The sequence below is a fragment of the Phyllostomus hastatus genome, unplaced genomic scaffold, assembly GCF_019186645.2.
Source record: "Phyllostomus hastatus isolate PE091 unplaced genomic scaffold, TTU_PhHast_1.1 phas_contig_80, whole genome shotgun sequence".
NCBI classification, from domain to species: Eukaryota; Metazoa; Chordata; class Mammalia; order Chiroptera; family Phyllostomidae; genus Phyllostomus; species Phyllostomus hastatus.
Genome location: NW_025333960.1, coordinates 39,638,416 through 39,663,717, shown reverse-complemented (window position 1 = coordinate 39,663,717; position 25,302 = coordinate 39,638,416). Strand labels below are relative to the sequence as shown.

Below are 25,302 nucleotides of genomic sequence, written 5' to 3'. Positions count from 1 at the left end.
AGGGTCGGAACTTCCGGCCCAGACCGCGCTGCAGCTCTCCTTCTCCCAGCGCCAATCCTGCCCCTTCCCCTCTCTGCCGATGCCGTTGATCCCAAGGGCACTGCTCAGCAAGCGTCCTGCCATTAATCTGCCTCCCAGAGTCAGCTTCCCAGGAGCGGACTCTGACAGACGCTCATTCACTGCCTTAGCTTGCTCATCTCGTTCAATGCCACGGAGGGCAGGCATACAGAACCCCCCCACCCGGAGGTGGGCGCTCACTCAAGGTCAACACAGGCAGCGGGTGAGCACACGGCCAGGACTCAGCCCGGTTCAGAGTCTGCACCTCTGCCCCGCATCCTGAGGGAAGGGAGGGGGAGGCGGCAGGAGGCGGACCTCAGCGCCCCGCTTCCAGCCAGGGAGTCGCCAAGCCAAAGAAGCTCTTTGAGGAACGTGTGAAGTGCCCCTTCAGTGCACTCACATCATGAAGTGCATGGTTTGGTCTGAAATCAGCAAAGGTCTCTGACTAGTTTCCCAAATAAACAACTAGTTACCAGTTCAAGTTTTAAGAAAAGGAGGACAACTTTGTGCTGTTCGCGAGAGCTTAACCTTTTCCTGTCGCAGGAGGAAAAGATGCGCACAACCCCATGTTAACCGCGGAGCCCCTCGCGGCTGCCCACGGGATGCGGGTGCCGTGTGCAGAGGGCTGCTCCGGAGGGCCCTGCTTCCCCGCTGGCCCCAGCAGTGCGGGCAGAGCTGTCAAAGCTCATCCGGGAGAAGGATCAATGATCCTGGGTGCCCTGGAGGGGATACAGGCAGAGCTCCCTGGGGTCACAAGTACACCCTGCCTGCCTGGGCACATGAGGTGACAGCCCACCCCTGGCTGCAGACATCTGCAATCCACTCTCCCCTTCCAGTGTTTCCCAAGGGCCTCCAACCCCCTCTGACTGGAGGACTGAGCTGGTGCTGAGACCGTCTCCAGGTACTTTGCAGGGAGTAGCTCATGTCAGCCTCCCAATTGCTAGGCCCATTTTACAGAAGGAATTGAGTTCTCAGGGTGTGCAGTAATTTGCCCAGACCAGAGCGCAGGAGGCAGGGTTCACATTCAGTGTCTAATTCCACAGCACGTGCCGCAGACTTCATCAACTGGAAGAGCAGGCAGTAAGGGCAGCCCCAAACCCCTTGAGAGCCCGCCCCGAGTTGAGAGAGAACACAGACTGGCAGGAGCACGAGGGCACTAGAGCCCAGTGTGCAAGTCCTTGCCCCGGGCCATGGAATGCCACAGGGTCTCGGGCTCAGCGACCTGCCGTGCTGTGGGGAGTCTGCCGCGACAGGACACTGATCCAGTCACTCTGCAGGGAGACTGAAGGCCACAGCCCCCTGCGGGCATTTCAAGGAGAGCCACAGAGACGCCACGGGGATAGAGGAGGCCATTGCTCTTCATGTGACACTGCAGCCACACCCCAACTGTCTACCTACCAGCTGCCTGCTCTTGGCCTTCTCTGGGTCAGATGTCCGCTTGAGGTTGGAGAGTTGAAAGGGAAAGAGGTTTGGAGTCAGTGGAGGCAAGGGTGGCTCTGCCACTTCTTAGCTCACAGTCCTGGTCTCTGTCGCTGCATCTGTTAAATGGGGGGACAGCACCTGTTCTCCCCCAGAGGCATGGCACAGAGGCTGGCTGCACCTTTCGGCCACCAAACCTGATTCTGGTCACCTCTTCCTCTACCACCTAGGACATGCAAGCCTCTTGATGTGGTTTAAGCCTCACATACTGGGAAAGTTAACCTGCTCTACAAAAGTGTTAGCTACCAAAGTCAAATGCAAAGGTCTGGGGCTTAGCAAGGCCACTGTGATGCGTCATCAGCGGAGAAGGTTAGGGTCCGCATGATAATATTCTGCAGCTGTCCCTCAAATGTCAGAACCACACGTTCTCACCAGAGGGACGCTGGAGGCTCTGGGGTTGAAGTCATGCTTCCAGATAATGGGGTCCTGCAGCTGTCTGGCTGCTTGCTCTTCTCCTGAAACGTGCCATGCCTGGGACTCCATGGCAGCTGGGAGATGGACTGCACTGTATTCCAGACTGTGAACAGAGGTGGAGTGCCCAGCGCACACACACCACATGCTCCGTGTGCGTCCATCGCCCCGAAGTGCAGAATCTGAGCTCTGACGGTCAAGACGCTTGCTCTTGGAGTCTGCCTGCGGTCCAAGCGGGCGTGCTCCCCTTCCGTTTCAGCTGACTGCCTCAGCTTTGGGGCCCTCAGCACGAGTCTCTCGTGGGTTTGCCGGCGTGAAGTCCCTTCCCTACAACCTCTCAGTCCCTGGCCCTGTCCATTAGCCCCTCCTCGCAGGACATACTTTCCATCTCTTTAATCATCTTTATTGCCTGGCTTTGGACTCTGTCCCAGGCCCACATCCTTTGCGAGGTGTGCTGACCTAACAGGGGCGTTTTGTTGGCCCAAGAGCAGCCCAGCGGAAGGGCAGCTTCCCAGTGCCTGCATGTCACGCTCCTCTTCCTACATTCCTGGGTCACGCTGCTGCTTTCCGGAGGCCTGCCACTGTCCAGGGGACTCCCGCTGAGCCAGGAGACCGGGCCCACGAGTGGAGGTGGGGACCTGGATGCTGAGTCCGGGGAAGCAGGTCAGAGGGTGACCTCTCATTCGGAAGCTCGGGGCCTTCCCACACCTCCAGACACACACTCTGGGGGCCCACGGGGCAGGGGAGGAGGGACACCAAGCCTCTGCACATCCCAACACCTCCCCAGGGCCCTGTGAGCCCCATTCCCCCTTTAGGAGGCACTGCCTTCATCTTCTGCCTGCCAGGAACCCAGAAACCAGGAATTAGCTTCTGTGAAGCTGCACAGGAAGAAAGCACCACACACCGCCCAACAACCAGGGGCGGGGCTTCTCCAGCTCTCCTGGCTCGGTTCCCCCTTTTCACGCCGCTGCATAAAGGTGCGCAGCGGTTCTGATTGCTCAGCCAGGACTGCCCTCCTCCCGGCGCCCTGTGCATTCACTGTTCCCGTTTCAGACCTGCTAGACACACCAGCTGACGAGGAGGCATTCCAGTGCCCAGTCCTCCACCCACCCCAGGCTGGTTGGCCACCACCCAACACCCCACGCTCAGGGCCCGAGTGTGCAGGGAAGGATCAGGGACCTTGGTCAGCCGCAGCTCTGATCTCAAGGAGCTGCACAGAAACAGGCACTTCTAGTTTTCTGAGTGGGGATGTCGGCTCTCCAAGAACATTCTCTGTTCATTAAGGGTAAAACCACAAACCATCATGTTTATCTAAGAAGAAATTCCTTCTAGAGGAACACCTCATTTTAATTCCTCAGCCTTCCTTCCTTCCTTCCTTCCTTCCTTCCCTCCTTCCTTCCTTCTTCCCACCTTCCCTCCACCCTTTTAAAAAATATTTCCATTCAGAAATCATTTATACACATTCAAGCAAAAAAATACTCTAACGCCTCCTTTTGCACAAATGGCCACATTCTGCAAACGTTCTGCACCCGAGGTTTTCCATTTGCAATAAACCTGGGAGCCCCTTCCGTGCCAGAACGCCCTTAGGGAAACAAAGGCACGCCCTCCCGGGACGCCCAGCCTCAGCTGCGCGTTTCTGCCCAGGGCTGCCGTATGCCGCTTTTCCCCGGCCCCTTGCTATCTATTACTCAGGGCCCCGAACTCTAGGGAGAACCTGGTTTCTGCTTCAGCTTAACACTCTCCAGGCATCTGAGAGCACGTGTGGGTGCTGAGCTGTGTGTCCCCTGTCACAGCAGAGCTGAGTGCGGGCTGGGGACAACTCTCTGGGGAGCTGGGCCGGAGGAAAGACAGATGCCCTTGGCATGGGGATCTCCGGAGCCTCCTGGAGGCCATGTCTCAACACAGTCGTTGGCTGGGTCCTAGCCCCTTGGACTGCTGCTGTTGCTGCAAGGTCAGGAGAAAGAGCATTTCTCCCCCTGGACGTCAAGACCTGCCCCGGACTCCTGAAAGCATCCATCCCAGGGGTCAACCAAGAGAGGCACAGCAGTCACTGCCCAGCTGGCTCCCAGCCCCATTGCCGGCCTCACAGGGGTCAGCTAGTGATCACGCAAAGCAAAGCACAGGCCGGGAGTGGCGGAGCTACAGACGGCCCGCAGAGGCAAACGAAACCCGACGCTCGAGACGTGCTCTCTCCTACCTTCGGTCATTTCTTCTCCTCCGGAACAACTTCTTCGTGTGCGCAATCTCCACTTCATGGGGCATCGGGTGGTAGCCCTGGGGTGTGGGGGGGAGGGGCATCGTTAGCAACTTCTGAGAGAGCATAAGAACTCCCGGGACCAAAGCACCGCCAATGACATCTATGCCGAACAGAGATGGAGTGTCTGGAAGGGCTAGAGTGGAGGAATTTCCCACCAGGCAATGGTGCTGGAATCCCAGAATCGAGAGCAGCCAGGACCCAAAGGGGACCTTAGGATTCGTCACATCCAGTCACTCAAATTACAGATGTGAGCGCGCAGGTCCGGGGAGGGGAGCGAGCACTGCGAGGTCTTGCAGAGTTTGCGCCAGAGCTGGGACCAGGTCCTGGGCTCGTAGGCTGTGTGGCTGAGCAGCAGCTTCTCTGACATCGAGCCCCCGACACAGCAGGAACGCCAGCATCCTGCTCTCTGAGCTGCTGAGAGGACTGAGGAGGCGCAGCCCCTCGCCAACCCTGAGCCTCATACACGGGGGATGTGCTAGGACCCAGGTCTCCTCATCCACGTCCAGGACCCCTGTGCAAGTTTACCCTTATGCTCCTAGGAAGCAGTTCGGGCAAACATGCTAAGAGCTAAATCCCCTTTAAAACTTTAAACTGGGGGAATCCTAAGAGTGTTGTACGTGTTGTCATCAGGACAACACTTACACAGTTACTTCATGACCGTGCGAGACGCCCCGCTCACAACGCGGGGCTGGCCCAGCGATGCCAGGCCCAGGCAGGATTATTTGCAGAGGCCGGGCTGCTGGGCAGCTCTGCTCCTGCCGCCTCCCTCTCCGCAGCAGCAGAAAAGTGTGCTCTGGGGGGACGTGGGGAGAACACTGCCAGTCCATCACGGACGGCCAGGGGCTGGGGCAAGGGGTATCTAGGCCTGGGCGTCTGGGAGACCTGGGAGCAGGCTGACTTGGAGTCCAGGGGACCCTGGGCATGCCCAGGGTGAGAGAGGAAGTGACCAGGCCCAGTGCTCTGGGCTGTGGTCAGGGGGAGCCTACCTGGGCCACCCCCACTCTACGGACAGGGAGACCAGGGCCCGAGAGCTCACAGGGTGAATGGAAGACTGGGCTCTGTGGGGCTGCAGCCCGGCCCCTCTGTGGTGAGGGCACGAGCAGCCTCGCATTTGGGCTCCACACCGGACGGCTCTGCTGACTCTGGGGGTCAGCGTTCAGCCCCTGACCTAGGCGAGGGCGGTGGGGGGTAGACAATGGCCGCTCTGGCTGTGCCAGGGTTGGCAGTTGGGGGGAGCTCCCCAGGGGGGTGCTGAGAAGCGAGGAGCTCAGGAGGACACAGGGACCCTGGTGTTACTGGCACTCGGCCTCGACTGCTGTTGAGTCCAGGGAGGCAATGACACATTGCAAAGTATATTTCAATACGTGTCTCCCTCCCACCCTATCTTGCCTCCAACAATGCAGCCAAAAGGGCATGAATGAATTCCGGGCTCCAGGCGGCCACAATGGGCCTCTGTGGCTTTAGGATGTGCTTTGTTTAATGGTTTTCTCAAAGGACATTATTTGCTTTCTTTAATAGAAAACACAAACAAGGAAAAACACCACATCTTCCCCTCTCACTTCCCCTCTCCCACCCCGGCCCAGCTCCGGCTGGCCCCTTCCCTCCGTCTCAGGTCACCGCAGGAACACGCTGGGTGTGCCCGGCCGAGACAATGGACGGAAGCAGAGGCTCCCTCTCAAGCTGGTGGTCTGGAGTGGGATCCCAGCTCCAGCCGGGCAGAGGGAGCTGTCCACAACGCCTGGCCCTCCCTGGGCCTTGCAGTCCTGGGCTCTACCTGCATCCTGACCTCCTGTCCGCCCCAAATGGCCAAAACAGGAGGTAGCTGCCCTTGGGTGTCCCCAACTCTCTGCTAGGACTCAGTGTAGCCCAGGGGGCGTGCAGGGCCACTTAGGGCTTCTAAAGAAGCCACAGCTGAGAGTTCTGTGTGCCTCCATCCATCCCCCAAATTAATATATATGCATGTGTTGCCCTGACTGGTATGGCTCAGCGGGCTGGGTGTCATCCCACAAACTGGAAAGGTTGCGGTTCAATGCAGTCAGGGCACACGCCTGGGTTGCAAGTTCGGTTCCTGGTCGGGGTGCGTGCGAGAGGCAGTAAATTGGTGTTTCTCTCTCACATCGATGTTTTTCTCCCTCTCTTTGTCCCTCCCTTCTCCTCTCTCTAAAAATAAAGACATAAAATCTTAAGAAGATAAAAAATGCCTATGCATGTACATCTATGTAAAATATCGTAATAGGTCAAAGGAGGGCTCTGGAGCCGAACTGGGACATTCAGTCGGGCTCCTCCTCTTGCCGGTGAGCGCAGGAATGAGCCCGCTCTCCTCGGGGCGCTCACGCCGTACACAGGACGTCCGGGCCCTCAGCATTCAGCGGGGGGCGCGGCCTTTACACACGTTCCATTGGAGGGCCCTCCCCGATCCGCCACTTCGCTCCTCACACCCAAGCTGGCGGTTGGTGTCGAGCTGGCGCCCACAGTTCAAGATGCCGCCCACCCTCCCTCAAAAACGACCGCATCTTAGTGCCCACAGGGGCGAGGAAGAGGCCAACAGAAGCAGAAAGAGGGAGGAAGTTTGTATTTAGCCACGCACCTGCCATCAAATAAGCGGCTGACCTGGGCTACCAAAAGCTTTTTAAAGTCACTGGCGGGAGGTAAGTACGACTCATACATAACAGCAGTATTCGTAACTGCCAACAATGGAAGGGACCCACACGCCCACCAACTGATGACTAGGGAAGGAAAAGGTATTAGAGGGCAATGGAAAGGAAGGAAGTTCTGGCACGTGCTGCCACACGGGCGAGCCTTGAACACCTCACGCTCAGGGAACGAAGGTGGGGACCAAACCCACACCTTGTATGGCTCCATTTGAATGAAATGTGTAGTGCACACAGATCTGCAGGGACAACCAGGAAGGTCAGTGGTTGCTGGGAAGAGGGAGCGCGGGGAGCTGCTGCTAATGACACGGGGTTCCTTTCGGGGTGATGGAAATAGTCTGGAATTGACAGCAGTAATGGTCGCACAGCCCTGTGAATATGCCCCAAACCATTTAATTCTACACTTTGAAAGGGTGAATTTTAGGGTATGTAAATAGTATCTCAAATTTATAAAGGTGGAAAAATATCTGGGAGCAGTGTATTCCTGGCAGAGGGAACAGCAGGTGTCAGGAGGAGGAGGAGGAGGAAGAGGAAAAAGACTCAGTCACAACGCAAAGTGTGCGTCTCTCACTCATCTTCTAGCAAGCGGCTATCCTAAGACACTGTCTACAAGATAGAGTGGGGAAGGGTGGCATGTCCCAGACAGGGAGCACCCGTGACAGGATGACAAGGAATCTGGAAAGGAAAATAAACTGGCATCTCCAGGCCTGGCCAGGGAGATGGTGTTCCAGCTCTCAGCCAGAGACCCCTCCCTGCCCTTCAGGCAGGACATATCCCTTCCGCGGAGAAGGAGAAATTGATCAGACTTGTCGGAATCATCCTTTGAAAGTACAACTGGCCTTTGCTCTAGTTCTCGACTCAACAAACTCTCCCACTCCCTCCCTCCGTGCTTTGAAAGAGCTGCACGGGGAGCTCAGTCCAGGGAGGACCCCCTCCCCTGGCCTTCTGGTTTACCAGCTGGTTTGTGTGTCTCGTCGGTGGGAGTCAGGTGCCTCTGCGGCATCACCCTGCACCTCCCAGGCCCGCCTGGTTCTCTTCCACTTCTCTCCATAAGAACCTTTCCCCCTTCAGCTCGGAGACCTGGCTGCATTCCCCTCAGTCTAACCTCTGACCACTTTCAATGACTAAGTGGGCCTGGGAGACAAGTAGATTATATAAACCAAGGCTCTCCAGGGAGGGAGGGAAGATGATACTGCTGCACGCGGCACTGGCAGAGTACACGTGAAGCATACACACATGCCCCCCCCCCCCCGGAGGTCAGCCCTGTGAAAGACACAGCACTGCGGGCAGCACATTACTGTCTGGTTGCAGGAACATATTATGTAAAGCCCGCCCATTCCGGGGCACAGCTGCTGGCCCCAGCCTGGGAGGGCGAGGGCCTTGGCCTGAGTGACAACTATAAACAAGTAAACCCTGGGTCTGGGGGTCGGGGCAGAGGGAGGGAAGGAGGGAGGGCGGGCTAAGCAAGGACACTGAGCCAGGACAGCATGCGCGCCCATGGCTCTGGGACCAGCAGACTCTGAGAGGGGCCTCACTTTCACTGGGCCACAGACTGCCTTGCCCTCCATCCACTCACCCATCCACTCTTCCATTCATCCACCCATCCTGTAAATGTTGCTGTTTCAGGCACGGCAGCCACGGCAGTAAAAAACAGGCAAAATGACTGTTCTTAAGAGCATCCCTTCTAGTGAAAGCGGAGACAAACAAATGAGTAGATAATGTGATAAATGATAAAAAAAAATTCTGCAAAGCAGAACAAGGCAGGGGTTGGGTGGGGGTGGTCAGGAAAGACCTTTCCATTACTGGACATCTACCCAACAGTGCCTCCACCCCTCTGCCCACCCTTGGTCCTTCCTCATCCGAGCAGCACTGGGGGCCTACTGCAAGAGCCAGGTGTGGCTGGTGCAGAACTCCAGATGAACAGACCCAGTCGCAGCCCCAGGAGCTCAGGGCGACACAGACAAGGAGGCCAGCGTGCATGTGCGCAATGCAGAGGTTGAAGAGACGCCCCTGGCAGCCCTGAGGGAGGCACGGGGGCCTCTGCCTGGGAGAAGGGTCAGAGCAGCTCTGCCGAGAGGATGGCGCCTAAGCTGACTCTTAAGGGTTCAAGGGGGGCTCTGGAAAGAAGGCACGTTATGACCTTGACCTGCTGGCCAATGACGCCAGCGTTGCGACAGAGTGTGCAGAGAAGCACTCAGCACTGCAGGAGGAGCCAGGGACTCCGGGTGCTCTGTCGGGCAGTGCCGGTTCCCATGACCGCAGTGTCTGCCCGGTGCCATCTGTGTAGTCTTCCCCCCTGCAGTCAGTAGAATTGTGAGCCCCCAAATTTAGTTGCATCCTAACCCTGTGTACCTGTGAGCATGACCTTATTTGGAAAATGGAGTGTCTTCGATGTGATCAGGTTAAGAAGAGGTCAGGCTGGGTCAGGGTAGAACCTAAACCCAGTAACTGGTGTCCTTACAAACAGAATATCATATGAAAGCTGGGATGTGCTGCCATACGCCAGGAAGCTGCTGGAAGGTAGAAGAGGCCAGAGCAGTTCTTCCCTGGCAACTTTGGAGGGACTGTGGCCTGGCCAACACCTTGACCTTGGGCCTCCCAAATCTGTGGCACTTTGTGGGCCCTAGGAAACCAAGTTAGGCAGGGGATGAATTTGTGTTGAGCTATGGGCTCAGCAGGCAATTCCATTATGTTGTATTGCCATGCCGTTTTTATGGAAGAAGAGGTTTAGTAAGGTCAAGGAAGTCGCCCAAGGCCACCCAACCAGCTGGCAGCAGCCCAGATCTTTGCCTCCAAGGCTCCTGCTCCCAACTGTGATGTCACTTGGCTGACTGAGTCGGGGTGGAGACGTGGAGGCTGAACCCCTGGGGGCATCTAACAGCTCTCTCCTGCCCTGCCTCTGACCCCATGGAGCCCAGCCATGCACTCTGGGTCCCAAGAAGTGCAGAGGAGTGGCCGAGACCAAGCCCAATCTACGCTGGAGCCACAGCTGGGAAACCCCATTTCTGACCACACGGCCCCCCACCAGGCCTGAGGCTGGTCAGCCGGTGTCACTGCGTACAGGTTCCAATGGCCTCCCCATGCCCTCCCTGCAGAGCGCTTGCCGTGTCCCCTGAGATGCTGCTGCCCATGGCCCCGTTGGCAGGACTCTGCTCCTTCCTGTTAGAAGGTGGGGTTCACGGGCGCCAAGTTTGCCATGCCCTTCACTCCCAGGCTGGAGTGCTGGCTGCTGCTGTGCCTCGCTCCCTCTCAGTCTGGCTGGACGAGGTTTAGATGTGCCCTTTGGAGCTCAATACCACGGTCTGTAGCTTCGTGGAACCCCATACCCACTTTCCCCCCAAGGGAGAGCTTCCTGATATCCCTGTAACCTTTGATCTCTGACCACTCAACCTGGACCTGGGCCTAATAGAAATCGCCCAGGCCTCACCATCTCATAGGACTCTTATCCTGGTCTCTGACGCACCAGCTCCTTGCAGAGCGAGGGAGCACTGCACACACAAGAAGCGCCCTCCCGCTGAGGGAAGGACCTCCCAGGCTTCTGGACCTGGGCAAATAGCACCAGCCCCACAGCCTCGGGCAGGAGGTGGTGAAGGGCCCAGCTGGAAAGAAAGGCCGAGGATCCCGGCCCTGTGAGGTGGCGGTGGGAGGTCTCGAAGGGGAAGGGGTCCGCCCCAGTCTCCTGCTCTCTCCAGGGACACACCTGTCTGCTAGGTCGTGCCTGGGCAGCGACTCTGCCCCGGCCTCTTGGGAACCATGCCCCTTCTCCCCTTCTCCCCCAGCTTGCACACTGTCCCCGCCAGGCTCCTGTCACTCTCAAGAACGCTGTTTAAAGTCATGGAAACAGCCTCCTTCCTTCTAGAAAATTCCAGATAACTCAGAACGGAGGGCCCCATGAATCGTCTGGCTCAGAAGAAGACCTGGAGCCCCAGGAGGTGGGACGGACCCTCAGACAAAGCCAGCTGGGACCCCCAGATTCCCCGTCTCCCAAGGGCAAATGGTACAAAGGAGCCATAACACTTGGCAGCTTCAAGGGCCATTAAAACACCAAGTTCAATTCCTCTGACAATGAACTTGTCTCCGTAGTGGAGCCTCCCTCCCGCCGGGGGTCATGTTTTGTTCGTAGCTTCTAAGAAGTTGCCCTCCCCAGGCCTCCCTCCATGTGGGCAGGATATGTGGGTCACGTCCAAGCTGAAATAAACAGGTAATGTTTCTAGAATTCCTGGAACCTTGAGGCTGTGTATCTGCTCAGAGAGGCCATCCTGTTCCAGAAAGGTGGAGGGTGGGCTGGCTTGCCATGTGTAAATGTATGGTTGTCTAACTTTAAATTTATTTTTTTTAATCAGCAGAGGCCCTTTTAAAAACAATGCCTTAGCCCGAGTCCCAGTATAAAAACAGAGATTTACGTAAACAGGAAAGAAATCTAGGGGTTGTCTCTGAGCTATTGGCACCCATCCCTGCCTCTGGCCACCCCCCATGCGCACCCTGGATGCCCGCTCTACCCGCTGTGAGAAGCCCTGCTCTGTTCTGGATGCCGTGTGGAAGCCGGTCCACGGACCGCACGTTCCTGAGGAGAGGAGCCTCGTGCAGGCTGTCTGAGCAGGATTCAGCGGCTTCTGTAACCTCCCTGAATTGCACAAGAACATCCCGCCTGGGGCAGCGGCGAGAGCCCATTTACCCAGCATCCCGAGGGTCCGCTGCCGGTACTGTGGTTACAGACGCTAGTTCACGCGCATCACTGGCTTGCACAGGCCTTGCTCATTGGCGCTAAGCCTTTAGGCAACCTGGGGCCCGGCTCTGTGGCCGAACTTGGAGACCCCCGGGCAGTTCTCTTCCAGCCCTGTCCTCCTTCTTGTGGAAAACGAGGGCGAGAACAGTTATCCCTCCCACCTCCTTCATCAGGACCCTCTAAGCCTTCCTTGGATTTCATGGGCCAGGAAGTTCTCCTTTTTATCTTCCAAATATTGTGAGCTGGGTTTCTGTCTCTTGCAACCAAAAGTCTTAAGTCATTCAGCACAACAGGACTTTGAGTGTTGGTTGGGTCACACCCATGCGGTCACGGAAAGCAGACACAGCCCTCTCCGCCCCGCCCCCACTGGCAGAGCATCTGGGAGAGCCCACGGGTAAACTCGAACACCAGTGACATTTACTTGATAATTTCTGAATGAACAGAAAACATAGGTGACAACACTGATGCAAAGGACAGGGGCTAAGAACCAAGAGAGAAATGTTAGAAACAGGAGACCATTCCTGGGGTGATCCTTGTTCAACCGTCATCATCATCAGTTCTTTGTTTTGCAACCAGGGCCGTTGAGTGTCTGTTTTTGTGCATGTGCATCTCTCTGTGTGTGCCTTTGTATGTGTGTGTTTCTCTGTGTGTGTCTGTGTGTGCCTTTGTGTGTATGTCCATGTGTGTGCATCTGTGTGTCTGTGTATGTATGTCTGTGTGTGTCTCTGTGTGCTTTTGTGTGTGTGTGCACAGACAGGGTGTTGAAGGGATGACTATGACCCTTTTGTGTCAAGGACCAAATGCAACCCAGTGGCTCTGGCCCCATGTCCAGCGCGCAAGCCCTGGACCAAGGGCCCAGAAGCAGTCCCAGAAGCAGGCCACCTGGGCTCATGGTCGTGTCTCAGGTGCTTGCTGACACGGGGACAGCCACATGAGCACGGGCCTGGCGCAGACAGATGCTCTCCCCACCCCTGATGAGGGACACTTTCCGAGGGTCCAGGGAGCACTGCCAAACCGAAGGGGGCGACACCTTCAGGCCACAGCAGACCAGAGGCAGGGAGGTGCGCGAGGAAAGCGAGAGGCGCCGACGGCCGTGGGGAATGGCACCACTGCTGCTCTGCAGCCCCAGGGAAAGCCCGGGCAAGACTGGATGTACGTGCCTGCACTCTGGCCCCGAGTGAGTGATGTGTCCACGACAGACATAAGACCCAAATCCCCAAAAAGTCCATGAGGCAGGCTCACGAGAAGACAGACCAGCACTGGTGCCCCAGCCTCCAAGGCGGACTGATGTTACCCACCTGGGCGGTGGTCTGGGATCGGTAGGTGGAACGGCACGTGGGTGCACAGTCCTCGTTCTAGCTCTTCCCTCTGTCTGAACATCTCTCCCACTTCTGCTCACCCCGAAATCCTGTCCAAGAGTTGCCATTGGCATAAATGTTCCACCCTGCCAAACTGGCCCGGATCCCCATCAGAATCCATCCCTCTGGTCACACAGCACGTTGGACGAACTCTTCCTAGCACTCCATGCTGGTGTCCACGTAGACTAGGCAGTCGCCTGCACGCTTGCTTCCCCACGCACACTGTCAGATTTCAGGAGCTCAGGGGCCGTGTTTCCTAGCTTCCGCAGGCCCCACAGTGGCCTGAACACTGCAGCCCTCCGTAAGTGCTCGTTGGAGGGAGGTTGACCGACAACCCTGGGTGGACCAGAGTTGGGCCATCCCCATTCTATCCACTGTGAACCAACAACACTTACAGGTGACCAGGGGCCTGTGGCCCTCGGCCAGGCAACATCTCCTAGGTTGCAAGACGCCAGGATGCTCGATGGCCCCAGCAGCCCTCGGCGTGAAACTGCGAGGGCCAGTGCTTACGACGGCAACACTCCTTCAGTTTCTTCAGTTCTGTGCAACAGACAACGAAGACCTGGGTCCCCAGGGCACCCCAGGGGAGGAACAGGGCCTGCAGGGGTCACACAAGGGACAGACGCCAGGGTGGTGAGACCCGGAGTTGCACCCTGCCGTGGAAGAGGAACGGGTGAGTGGCAGGATCCGGTCCGAGTGAGGTCAGCAGTTAGACAGACCCGAGCAGAGCAAGGGCGATGGGTGAGGCACAGAAGGTCACCAGGGCAGGAAGCCCTGAGCACCTAGCAACAGACAAAACTGGGAAAACAAGGACCTTCCCCAGAGGGTGACCTCTCCTCCCCACCCCATCGCTGGTCCTGCGGTTGGGACCCCTGACCTTTCCTCCCTGGAGATAGCATCTAGGCCTCAGCCGGTCTCAGCTCCAGGCCCAGAAGAGCAGCACCACCAGACAAGGGAGGCCAGGGCTGCCTCGGCCCCAGCGGCACTGACTAAAGACCCCTGCCCGGGTGCCGACCAATCAGCAGAGACCACGCCCCTGAAAGGCCGCACCTGGAGAGCTGATGAATATTCGATTGAGACCCTCCCCTTGGACCTCCCCCCAAACCCCCTCCTTTCGAAGCCCTTCCTACTGGGGCCCAGGGAGCTCTCCCTCCCTGAAGCTCTCCTGCGACCCCCCACCAGCCCCACACCTTTGCCTCCCTCTCCCCAAAGCTCCAAGGACCCTTCTCTCTGCCACCGTAACTCGTTTCCTCAGCCCGTCTTCCACAGCTCACGTCTACCTCTGTGACTTTCTAAATAAACTCTCTCTTCTAGTTTGAGTCTTGGCTCTGAATTCTTTCCCAGCCAGAACTCAAGTCCCGAGATTGTGGAGCCAAGGTCCCGTCTGACCCCAGCGGTCTAACACCTGGTGCCCTTCTCGCGGCCACCAGCGACGGAAGTGGGCGTGGTCCCCTTAGGAATTCCAAACAAGGTTTCCCCTGCACAAGGCAGTTTCAGAGTGGGACAGCCCCAGCTGTGGCCAGGAGTCAGGCACCGATAGGGGTGCCGCACTCAGCGGCCCCTGCTGGGTCACAGTCAGGGATTCCGGGGTAGACTCCAGCCCCGTTCTCTGCCCTGGATCTGTGCTCTTCGCCCGGTGCACTGGGCCTGAAGGTGAGGAACAGATCACAGCGGGGACCACTGCCTCGATGAGGGCCAGGAGGCTCCGGGGAGACCTCAGGCTCCTGCCTTCCCTACCGGAGCCCCTAGTTTCACCTCCGGAGCAGCCTCTTACACGCTGCAGCGGCTCATTGAGAGTCTCCCACTTGGCCAATGACATGGACCGTCATGGGGCACGTGAAGGGAGAGCGTGTGTGGGAGGCAGCTCGGACGCGCGGGAAGAGCCTGCCTGGAGCACTCCGGGTTCCAGGGTCCGCAACAGGTTCTGCTGGCCGCCCGCTCGGCCACCCCCGGGCAGTAAGAAAGTCAAGAAGGAGACGGTGAGGTGAGGGCATGCTCGAGGTGAGGGCATGCTCGAGCCGAGTGCGAAGGGGATGAGCCGGCCCAACAATGGGGGGAAGGGAGCCTGCCACGTCTTTCCTTCCCTCCAGTCCTGCCCCAGGAGTATGTTCCGCTGAGTGAGCAATTCCTTCATCCTGGAAGGTATTCAACAAAAGTCTCCTTACCACAGAAGAAACTAAATGATGTCTGCAAGGATTCTGAGCTTCGATGACAGTAATAACAGCATCTATCACTTACTGAGGCAGGCACTGAGGTGAGGGCGTTACCTGGATTAACTAACCTCGGCCTCACAACAACCCCGAGAGGGAGGTGCTACTATTATCCGTTCTCTTACAGGAGAGGAAGAGGAGGATGGAGGACATAAGATAGCAGGCCTAAAGAAAGGCGGCACGTGCGTGGTGGAGCTGGGACCCAGAGGCTCAGGACCCCACCACACCCATCAGAGTGGCAGATCTGCCACTGAGCGCCAGCCACAGCAAGCGTGGTCCAGGAGCCAGTGGAGGTGCATTTCTCAGGCAACAGACACCCCAGGTTCCATCGCAATGGACTCCGCACAGCACTACCACAGCAGGTACTCAACGAGCACTTGTTGGCGGAATGAGAAAATGAATGAGTGAGCAGTGAACATAGTTTCCAATGAGGCACGAGAAGGGGAACCCCACTCTTGGTTTTCCCTGGATTCACTCTAGACAATTTAAATTCGCAGGGCTGCTGTACTTGGCCCGTGCTGAGCATACCTGGCTTCTTCCCTCCCTCTCCTCCCAAATGAAGTCACTAATAGCGATGCTGCCAAGCTAAATATGAATATGATCAGCACCGTGCAAAAATAATGGACCTCCATGACAAGTGCATTGTCAAAAAGGAACATGGTCTAATGCAGGTTTCCAATTAGGAAGCAAGATAGCAAAGCAGCAGACAGAGATGAGTCCTTAAAAATCTGCTTGCATGCAAAAAGAAATTTCTGCGTAGAATTGTATTTTAACTGTACTAGGAAATTATAAGTGCGACTGCAAGTATCTTTGGTAAAAGAAATAATTGCCTCCCACTTATTAATTTTTTAAGTGAATACTTTAAGGACACGGGTCGTACCTCTCTCTGACTACAGGAAATGTACCATTTCAGAAATTCAATTACTCGTTCCATTTCCAGAAAGCAGGGCTGACCTTTTGTTGTGTGGATGTGGGCCATTAAGGATTCTCTGCCACATAAAAGAGTCTTTATGGGTTGTCTGCACTTGGGCAGCCATTGGCTTCGGCTGGCTCACCAGGCACCGGCAGCTCTGGTGACCTAGTTGGTATCTGTTTCCCTCCATGTCTCTGCAGCAGACGGTGATGTGACCTACTTTCAGGGGCCTAGTGATGGTTCAAGAAGGGGTGGAGGGGAACACGGGAGCCTGGACACAGGGCTTTGAGGCGTGGGCTCCAGGCACTTCCTGGCCACCCCCTGCCCTGGTCAAGCACAGCTCCCGACAGTCTCCTCTCCGCGTCTCCAAAGCCTCTTCCTCCTGCAGGCCCCTGCCTTGGCTCCATCCTCCTTGGTCAGAACAGGAGCTCATTCCCAGCTCAGTCATTCCAGCCTCTTAAATCTATCAGATGTTGACGTGGGACCTCCCAATCATCGCACCTCATAGCTCACAGGAGGACAGTAACATCTGTTCGGGCCACTGGGGTAACTCCAAGTGGCTGCTTGGGGCCAGAGGCCAGCAGCCTGCAGCGCCGGCCACCCAAGGCCTGCCACCCGAGGGTGGAGAGAGGACAGCCAGGTCTTGGCCCAACACGACTTAGTCTCAGACACCTAGCAGCACACTCTGCTCTGGTTTAGCAGCAACTGAAACATTGCAAAGAGGCTAGGAAGCGGTTTCCAAAGTTCTGAGCATCTGTGTTAGTGCATACGCTGCAGCTAGGAAGTGCACGCAGGGTCAGCTCTCTAGGGCAGGGGCTGGCAAACTTTTTCTGTAAAAAGCCAGAAAGTAAATATTTCAGGCTCGGCAGGCCACACAGTCTCTGCCACGACTGCTCACCCTTGCTGTTTTACAGCAAAAGCAGCCACAGCATAGCATAGGAGCAGGGCTGTGTCCCAATAAAGCTTTATTTATAAATGCTGGTGGGGGGCCAGATTTGGTCCACGGGCCATTTTGCCCACCTGCTCTAGAGAGTTGCTAGGAGGCCAAGTGCATTCGGCAGCATTTTGTCTTCTCTCTTTGAGTACCGACCACCCCTCCCCCACCCGTGTTGCCTTCTTGCAGCTGACACGTGTCCAACCCCCTCATGTCCTCCCTCCTGCTACCCCCCTCCCCGAACCCCACTGCTACTTGGGCCTGCTTTTAGGGAAGGGCCTGGCGAATTCAGTCCCCTAAGATGAGGATAAAAGGATTACATTTACATTTCAAACAAGAAACACCTAAGGTCAGTGGCTCTCAGTCCGGGCTACTCACTGATTCCCCCTGCCCCTCTCTCACTGGGAGCTTTCAAACACCCCGAGGCCCAGGTCCCACCCCAGAAGCACGGATGCAAGTGGCCTGGGGTGCTGCCCAGGACGTGGGGATTTAACAAGTGCTCCAGGTGCCCTGACCAGTGTTGCTCAGGAGGTTGGGCGTTGTTCCACAAACCGAAAGGTCACCGGTTTGATTCTGGGTCAGGGCGCATGCCTGGGTTGCGGGCCAGGTCCCTGGCTGGGGGGGTGTGAGAGGCAACCGAGCAATCAGTGTTTGACCAATTGATGTTTCTCTTAAACATTGATATTTCTCTCTCTTTCTCCCTTCTTTTCCCTCTAAAAATAACTAGATAAAATCTTACAAAAAAAAGAGCTCCTGGTGATTCTAAAGGGCGGTCAAGTTGGGAGCTGCTGCCTTAGACCAAAAGGGGGAAAAAATCAACAGTAGCATTTTTGGAATAAGTGAGCCAGGCGGCGGGGTTTATTCTTCCCTCTGGGGTGGGGGGGGCAGGAAACAGGTCCAGAGCCTCTGAGACCCCAGCACGTGGGCGGTCACCTCAGCCGAGGCTGGCCCTGTGTAAGATCTAAGATTTCTCATTTTTGTATTTCTCTGGATACAGAGTATGGTTCCCTACCGACCAAGTGCGTACTCTGTTAACACCGGTGAATCATCAGAAAAGCTCCTAACGGCCTAACATTCAATTGCCCACCAGCCAGCCAGCCAGCCAGACAATCAATCAGTCAATCAGTCCATCCCCCAAAATAAAAACGATGACCAAGTCCTGCCTTAGGGAGGGTTGTAGCCGATGCAGGGAGACAAGGTAAGCACAGATGAAATAAAAAAATAGGCTTCGCCACACCCACACGATCTCAGGCAGTGATTCCCACACTCTCCTGCACAGCACAACCACCCGGGCAGATGTTAACAATCCCAGTGCCCCGGTGGTAGGCCAGGCCAACGAAATCAGGATGTCTGAGGGTGGAAGACGGGCACCCTGTTTTCTTTCAAAGCCCTCAGCTGATTCCAATGTGCAGGACATGTGGGAGCCATGGCAACAAGGTCCTGCTACTCTGAGAGTGATCCATGGACCCGCAGGGTCAGCGTCCCCCGGGAGCTGGTGAGGAACAAGGGGGTCCGGGCCTCCTTCCGTCCCGCTGAGTCAGAGCGTGCATGCGAATGGGGCCTGCAGGCCGTCTGCACGCACACTCACGCCTGAGAAGGCGCTGTCGGTGCTGGGAAGAAAAGGCCCTGTGGTCCCAGCACAGCCACCGGGGCCCACGACAAAGGGAGAAGCGAGAGGTGCTGAAGGGCGGGAGAGGAAGAGGAGAGAGGCCGTGGGAGGGCTCGGCAGGCGGAGGCCGGGAGGAAACTGGCCTTCGTGCGTGGCGAGCCAGAGAGAAGCAGTCTACAGCGTGGTTTCTGCAAAAGTAGAACATGAAATCACACGCACCACACACTTAACGAGCTGGGATTTGGGGGAAGGATAAAGTGACAACGGCAGGAACATGGGGTGGTCCTGGAAACTCGGGGCATTGGGGGGGTGGTGGACAATGAGAATGGAGGGAGCCATGGAAGAAGATTCCAGGGACCGTGCACGCCCCCGACAGGGCTAGTGGGGGGCTACGTGTTGCCTCGGGTCGGAGAGGGAGCTGATGCGACAGGGCACTGGGCAGAGGCGCTCGGACAATTTCTTTCAGGAGGAAATGCTGGTAAGACAAGTAGCAGAGAGCTGGGGAGACCAGATGAGGCTGTAACCCAGGCCCGGGGAGAAGGTAGAAAAACGGAGCATCCAAGGAAGACCTTTCAGAGCAAGGGACCGATCGTACCTGGACAAGAGAGCTGCTGACTGGCCTGAGCTCTCAAGACTGGGACTGGAGGGAAACCAGCATCTCCAGTATTGTTGCAATAAACTCTTCTGGCCATGACTGCCCCCCCACCCCCCCGCCCAAAGGTTGTCCATGGGAAAATACCAAGGTCTCTAGCAAATGTGACACCCAGAGGGAAGTTGAGAGGAAAAGCTGAACTGTACACAAGCCCTGGGATTGTCTGCAGCTCCAGTGGGCCACGAGGACCCACAGCAGCCCTGGAGCACAATCCCTTTGTTCGCAGGCCTCTGGAAGTCACCGCGATTCCCAGTTGAGTTGGAGACGCCGGGAGACTTTTCCCATGTTGCAACAGACTGAAACAATAACTGCAGAGTGGATGTTACCACAATTGTTTCCACTGAAGTTATTTTGGGGGAGGTGAGGAAGATTGTCTATTCCAAGACATTTCCTTCGCCCGATTCCTTTTATAAAACCATTGAGGGAAGAAGCCGGAGTCGCCACCAACGTGGCCGCCCTGCTCACAAGCACGTGCGCAATGTCCTGCGGCGAGTGACTCCCAGCGGGCCCCCGTGAGCCGCCATGGGTGATGCGCATTTGCGGATGTTCTCACAGAAGTCCTTAGATTGACTAGTGCCTCTCTGTTTTCCAAGTACGTCCTCGATGATCGTCTTGCTTGATTCTCGTGACAACCTTGTGGATGGCGGCAGGCCAGGGGTAAATTTCTTCTAGAGATGAGGAAATGGAGCAATAAAGGCTCTTGGTCAAGGACATCCAGCTTGGAGGGGGCGGGGCAGGATGGAAGCCCGTGCTGACTCCGAGAGGATGCCTTTGGGGCCTGAGCCTGTGGCGAGGTGAACCAGGGCTGCTGTGAGTGTCTCCCCTCCCATTGGTTCATGGTCTACTCACCATAGCCAACCCCCACGCCAGGCACTGGCTTGTGACAGATCAGCCAAGTGAAGATGGGGGGCTGCCAGGGCCCCTCGAGTCCAGTGTGGCTGCTACACAGGGTGCATGATGGGGCAAAGGAGGGGTCCAGGGCTGAAAGGAGGGCAGAGGCTGGACTGAGGAGGCCTTGCATGCCGGAACCGTGGTCCTATGTGTGATGGAGAGGCAGAGAAAGGCTTAAACCTGTTAGTAAAATAGCAAGCTCTGTGGACTTTGTAGATCATGCTGGAGGTAATATGGAGGATAGATTTAAGGGGCGTAAGCCAAACGCAAGGCAGACTAGTTAGGACAATAGTCAAGACATGACAGTGGCAAGTGTAGGAATGAAGGGCATGGCAGAGAGTCTGTAAACATGTGTGAATAAAATGGACTGGTTCTGGTGGAGGGCGGAGATGCAGATGGGACAGAGAGCCCCATCCGCCAGAAATACCATGGCAAATATGACATGGTCCGTGCCCTGAAGGAGTCCTGCGTCCTCAGAGGGCAGACAGAAGATTCCTGAGCATGCTGCAAGGCCGAGGATAACTGCTGTCAAGAAGACAGGGGTCACTGGACGCATGCTCTGTAAGTCTGGACTAAGCGCTGGCTAACCCCTTGCTTTTCTACGATGCAAACTCCTTACAGGGTGGAGACGGGAGAGGGCCTCAGCGCTGGCTGTCCGTTAGACACACCCAGGGAGCCGTAAAAACAGCTCAGCTCCCATCTTCCAGAGATTCTGATTTGCCTGTGGTGGGGACCAGGCATTTTCTAAGAGCTCCCCAGCTGCTTCTAATGTGCAGCAAGGATTGAGGGGGAGACACAGCACCTCATTTCAGAGACCTTGAAATTGGGTCCACTCAGCGTTGCTGAGGGAGCTGCAGTTTCATGGGACACTGATGGGAGAACCGAAGAAAGATGTTCTCCTCAGTCCCCGACTTTTGACTTTGACCTGCCCTGCGGTCTCGGGGTCACCTCCGCACGTAACAGGGAGCGGTGCCCCTGTCTAGCGTCTCCAACGACCCAGGACGGCACCCTGGCCCACCTGCAGGATTGGTTTGCCTGGCTCTCTTTCCCACCAATCAGGTTTCCTCGTCCAGTGCAAAGACATCCTGCACCACTGCCCAACCTGAGCAGCCTGCCTGATCCACGTGGCCGGCCACTGGCGCTGCCACCCTTTGGGGTGTCCTGGAAGGACCCTGCTGAGGGGCACGATGTGTTCCCTTGACCACACCACACACCAGCCTGAGCCAGCCTGCTGGAACTGTGCTCCTTTTCTGGCCACCAGGAAAGGCCACATAAAGGAACAGCTTCTCTTTTCTTGCCAAGCAAATGTTCCTCATTTGACCTGGAGGCTACCCTGTGAAGCAGAATAATGATCCAGGGGCCACTGAGCTGCCCTAGAGGTCACAGGTCAAAAAGAACGAGCTGTTCCCAGCATTTTTTGCACATTGACCGAACACTGTGTGTGTGTGTGCGCGTGCATGCTGGGGCAGGTGGGGTGTGGGCTTGGCCGACGGAGCCCCTGCTGTCAGAAGGTCTGCCTCCTATGGCCAAGTGTGCCGGAGGTCTTTGCCACGAGTTCCTAAAAATGCATTACGAAATGCATCACACACTGCTCACACGTGAAATCAAACATCACTTACATTTCCAGGAGAAAATCTACGCACTCATGGGTGACCTTTGACCAGAACAGGTGAATGAGGTCACACACTAGGCACTAGGGTCTCGGAAGAATCTGGGGAATGTGGCAGCAGCTTTTCTCCTCTGCAAATCACCCCTGCACTCGGGCCCTGGGGGCTGCAGGGGGCGCTCTCTCTGGTGTGGGCCCTCTGACTCACAGCAGCCTGTAGGATTCAGCTCATCACCTCCCCACTGGGGAGGGACGTCTGTCTGGGCCTCAAGTTCCCCAACAGCAAGGCGAACGGAGCTGGGCCAGGGGACCTTACGGTTCCTTTCGGATGAATACTCTGTGTCAGCCTATAGCATTACAGCCTCGGGACTCCTTCCTGTTGAAGCAAGAACTGGGTACCTTGCCTTGTTGGCTACTAGATACTACTCTCCAAGGTTGGGTGGGGTGGGGCGGGGGAGGCTCTCTTTAGCTGGAAACGTTCTAAATTTGAAGTCCGACTTTCTAGAAGATGCATTAGGGACCTAGGTGTTCAAGTCAGACTTGTGTTTTCGAAACTTGCTTGAAACCAGGAGCAGCCTGCTGCCGACACGCGGGCCTTGCACAGCTCTGGGAGGCGGTCCTCGCCTCTGCTGCTCATGGGCTTGAGCCATGTGGACAGTTTTGGCCAGAAGCTGTCGCGGTCTTGAGGAAGGGACACCCTTTTTCCTAATTTGCATGAAGTGGCCCGACTGGCCAGGGGCAGGGTTGGTCCAGGTACTAGAGTGCTTTCCAAAAAGCCTTCTTTAGGGGTGAAAAAAGGACTCACAGGCATGGCCAACAGCTCAGCATTTAGAACTGGACCAACAAGAGGACGGGATGCAGCTGCTGCCCTGAGGTGTGTAGATCTCAGCGTAGAACATCCTCCTCCGGGGCGTCTGCACGGGCCCCGTCTGCTGCCTCTTTCCAGGGGACCCTGGTCCCTCTGCTCAGGGCCACGGCCTGGGCCTCAGCACATGCCTGGCTCGGGGCGGGGGCACAGCCACTGTGAGTTGCTCAGGGGGCCTTGCTGTTGTGGGCACGTGGGAGGTGGCGGGGTAAGGAGATGGAGGGGCTTCCCTTTCCTTCTTCTTTTCTCCAATTTCCTGTCCACAGAATGTTTCATGCAGAGACAGGTTAGTGCTGAAGCCTTTTCACAGACACCGACTGACGCCGATCCCTAGCGAAGTTCTCCAATTATGCAAGGACCCATCGTCAGAATTCATCATAAACACAGCTGCAGGACGTGTGTGGAGAGCAGCGACCCCAGGGCCCCGGGCCCCGGATCTGTTGCTGGATCAGCTGCGTGTGTCCTTGGGTGCAGCCCCTTCCCATGCGGGGTGAGGGGTGGTGCTTGGTTTCCCTGCAGACCACGATGAGTTCCGAATACTTTCCTGGTGGTTGAGGATGCTGGCTCACTGGTCTCCAAGACGGGCACGGTCCTCACACTCACTGCCCATACCTCACCTCTGCACCAGGCCGAGGCGGCCAAGTGCTCTCCCCAGAGGTCCAGGCGTCCTCGGCATCTCCTACTCCTTGGCCCGCCCTCCTCTGGCCCTCTCTGTCCCCTCACCCCCGTCCCAAGCACACCTCAGCTTCATCCTGCACATCGGGCTCTAGGGGACAGCTTGTCAAGGGAGGAATCCTTGCCAGTGACATGCAGGAAACAGAGCCCTTCAAGGTAACAGGATCTTCCCAGAGTCTGCGCCTCAGGGGCTTTGTGGGGCCGCTGGCAGAGCCGGCAAGGAATGGCCCTCCCCTTCTGTGGGGTGCCGCCCTGCGACCCGAGGGTGTGATGCCAGCAGAAGTGCCCTGCCCACCCTTCGGGGCACACTGGCTCCTTTCAACCTTCCAGATATGTGCGGGAACTCCCAACGGGGAGGTTCGAGGCTCCAGAAGTTCCTCACAAATGGTTTTCGGAACCGCAGAATGTGTGGACTGCTGAGACGCAAATGGGCAAGAGGTGGGGTCCGCTCTTCCTCTTTGGAAGGGTTTCCGAAGCCAGGCTACCGCTGGGGGTGGGTGGGTGGGGCCCCCTTTCTCAGTAATGCCCCCGGGGAGAGGCTCTGGCGGCTGCAGGAGGGAGGCTAGGACTACCTGGTGGCCTGCAGGTTTTCAGGGCAACTGCGACAGGCTGCGCTGCCCCTGCCCTTGGCACACAGTTGGCTCCCACACTTGCTCTGCCATTTCAGCACCTATCCAGGGGCCTGTGGTTTACCGAGCTCCAGCCCTGTGCCCAGCCCTGCCCCAGGTGCGGCGCCGGCCAATGGCCCTGCTCCCAGGACCCCGGAGGCTTGGCTCGGGAAGAGTCCCACCAGGAAGGGTTCAGTGGAAAGCAAAGCAGGATGTGGCTGAATGCTAAATGTCTGGGCAGTGCAGCCTTAGCCTCATCCCGGGGACATCCCCCGGTGGCTCCTGGCTCCTGAGGGAGCAAGCCTCTCCGGAAGGTCTGACTCCAGGCAGGCTTTCCCGGCCCCTCAGACAGCTGGGTGTGTGCACGCGCCCCTGTGCCCTGGAGGTCTTTGCACCACGGGAAAGGAAGGAGCCTCTTTATTGGCATTCAGGTCCATCCTGCTGCCTCCTGCATGTTCCAACCCCAAGGACAGCACGCCCGGGGCCTCAGCCACAGGCCTGGGCTCCGAAGACAGATCGCTTCATCCCTCTGCTCTCAAACGCAAACAAACATCTGCTCTCACTGCAGCCCCCAATGAGCGTGTTGCACTCAGCATCTCTCTCTCTCTCTCTCTCTCTCTCTCACACACACACACACACACGCACACACACACTCTTTCTGCTTCCACAATCACTTAAATCCAACCACATCAGACTTCTGTCTTGACATGGTGGAATAGCCACATGCACTTTTTCAACTCCCTGCCTCTCGTTAATAAAAAGAAGTTACGGACCCACAGAGGCACCCAGGGTAAATCAGCAGAGAGGGATGCCAACGAGCAATGCACTAACCGCACCTACAAACTCGCAGGAGCCCGGAGGTCCCGGGCAGCACAGAGGCAGGGTTCAGGGGCCAGGAGAATATAGAAGAACTGAATGTGGGACTCCCTGGGTCCCCCGTCCCACCCGGCACAGCCATGCAGTGATGCTTCGGCCCCTGACCCAGGGCAAAGGCCCAAGTTCATTTTCTGGAGAAGTTGAAAAAAGCAGCTCTGACCCGGGCACACAGGCGCTGAGAAAATGGGGGAAGAGGAAGGGTCAGAAACACGAGGGGATTCTGCACCGACAAGTACCCCTAGTGCCTGGATCTGTGTTTCCAGAAGCATCACTGCAAAGTCCCCGGGTTCTCTGGATGCCAGCAGATCCCAGGGCAGGGCAGAGTGAGCACGGCGGGGGCCAGAACAACTTCTGGTGCCGGCAAGTTCGGACGGACCCAAGGAGTAAGGAGGACGTTTCAGAAATACATGGACGTGAGTGTGGAGGGGCTCCCACACTCAAATGTGGGGCAATTTGAGCATCAAAATAAATAAGAGTAGGGGATTGAAGCTCTTAGAGTGAAGTGAAAATCTATAGGCCAAGAC

At 56.8% G+C, this 25,302-nt stretch overlaps 1 protein-coding gene across 3 annotated transcripts in view; it reads right to left on the bottom strand.

Moving 5' to 3' along the window:
- CTIF (cap binding complex dependent translation initiation factor) overlaps positions 1–25,302 on the bottom strand; it is a 253,727-nt gene that overhangs the window by 124,397 nt on the left and 104,028 nt on the right. For all 3 annotated transcript variants that reach the window (XM_045849928.1, XM_045849927.1, XM_045849930.1), the window contains exon 7: positions 4,145–4,221. In XM_045849928.1, coding sequence (XP_045705884.1) covers positions 4,145–4,221 — 77 coding nt within the window. The remainder of the gene's footprint in view (positions 1–4,144; positions 4,222–25,302) is intronic.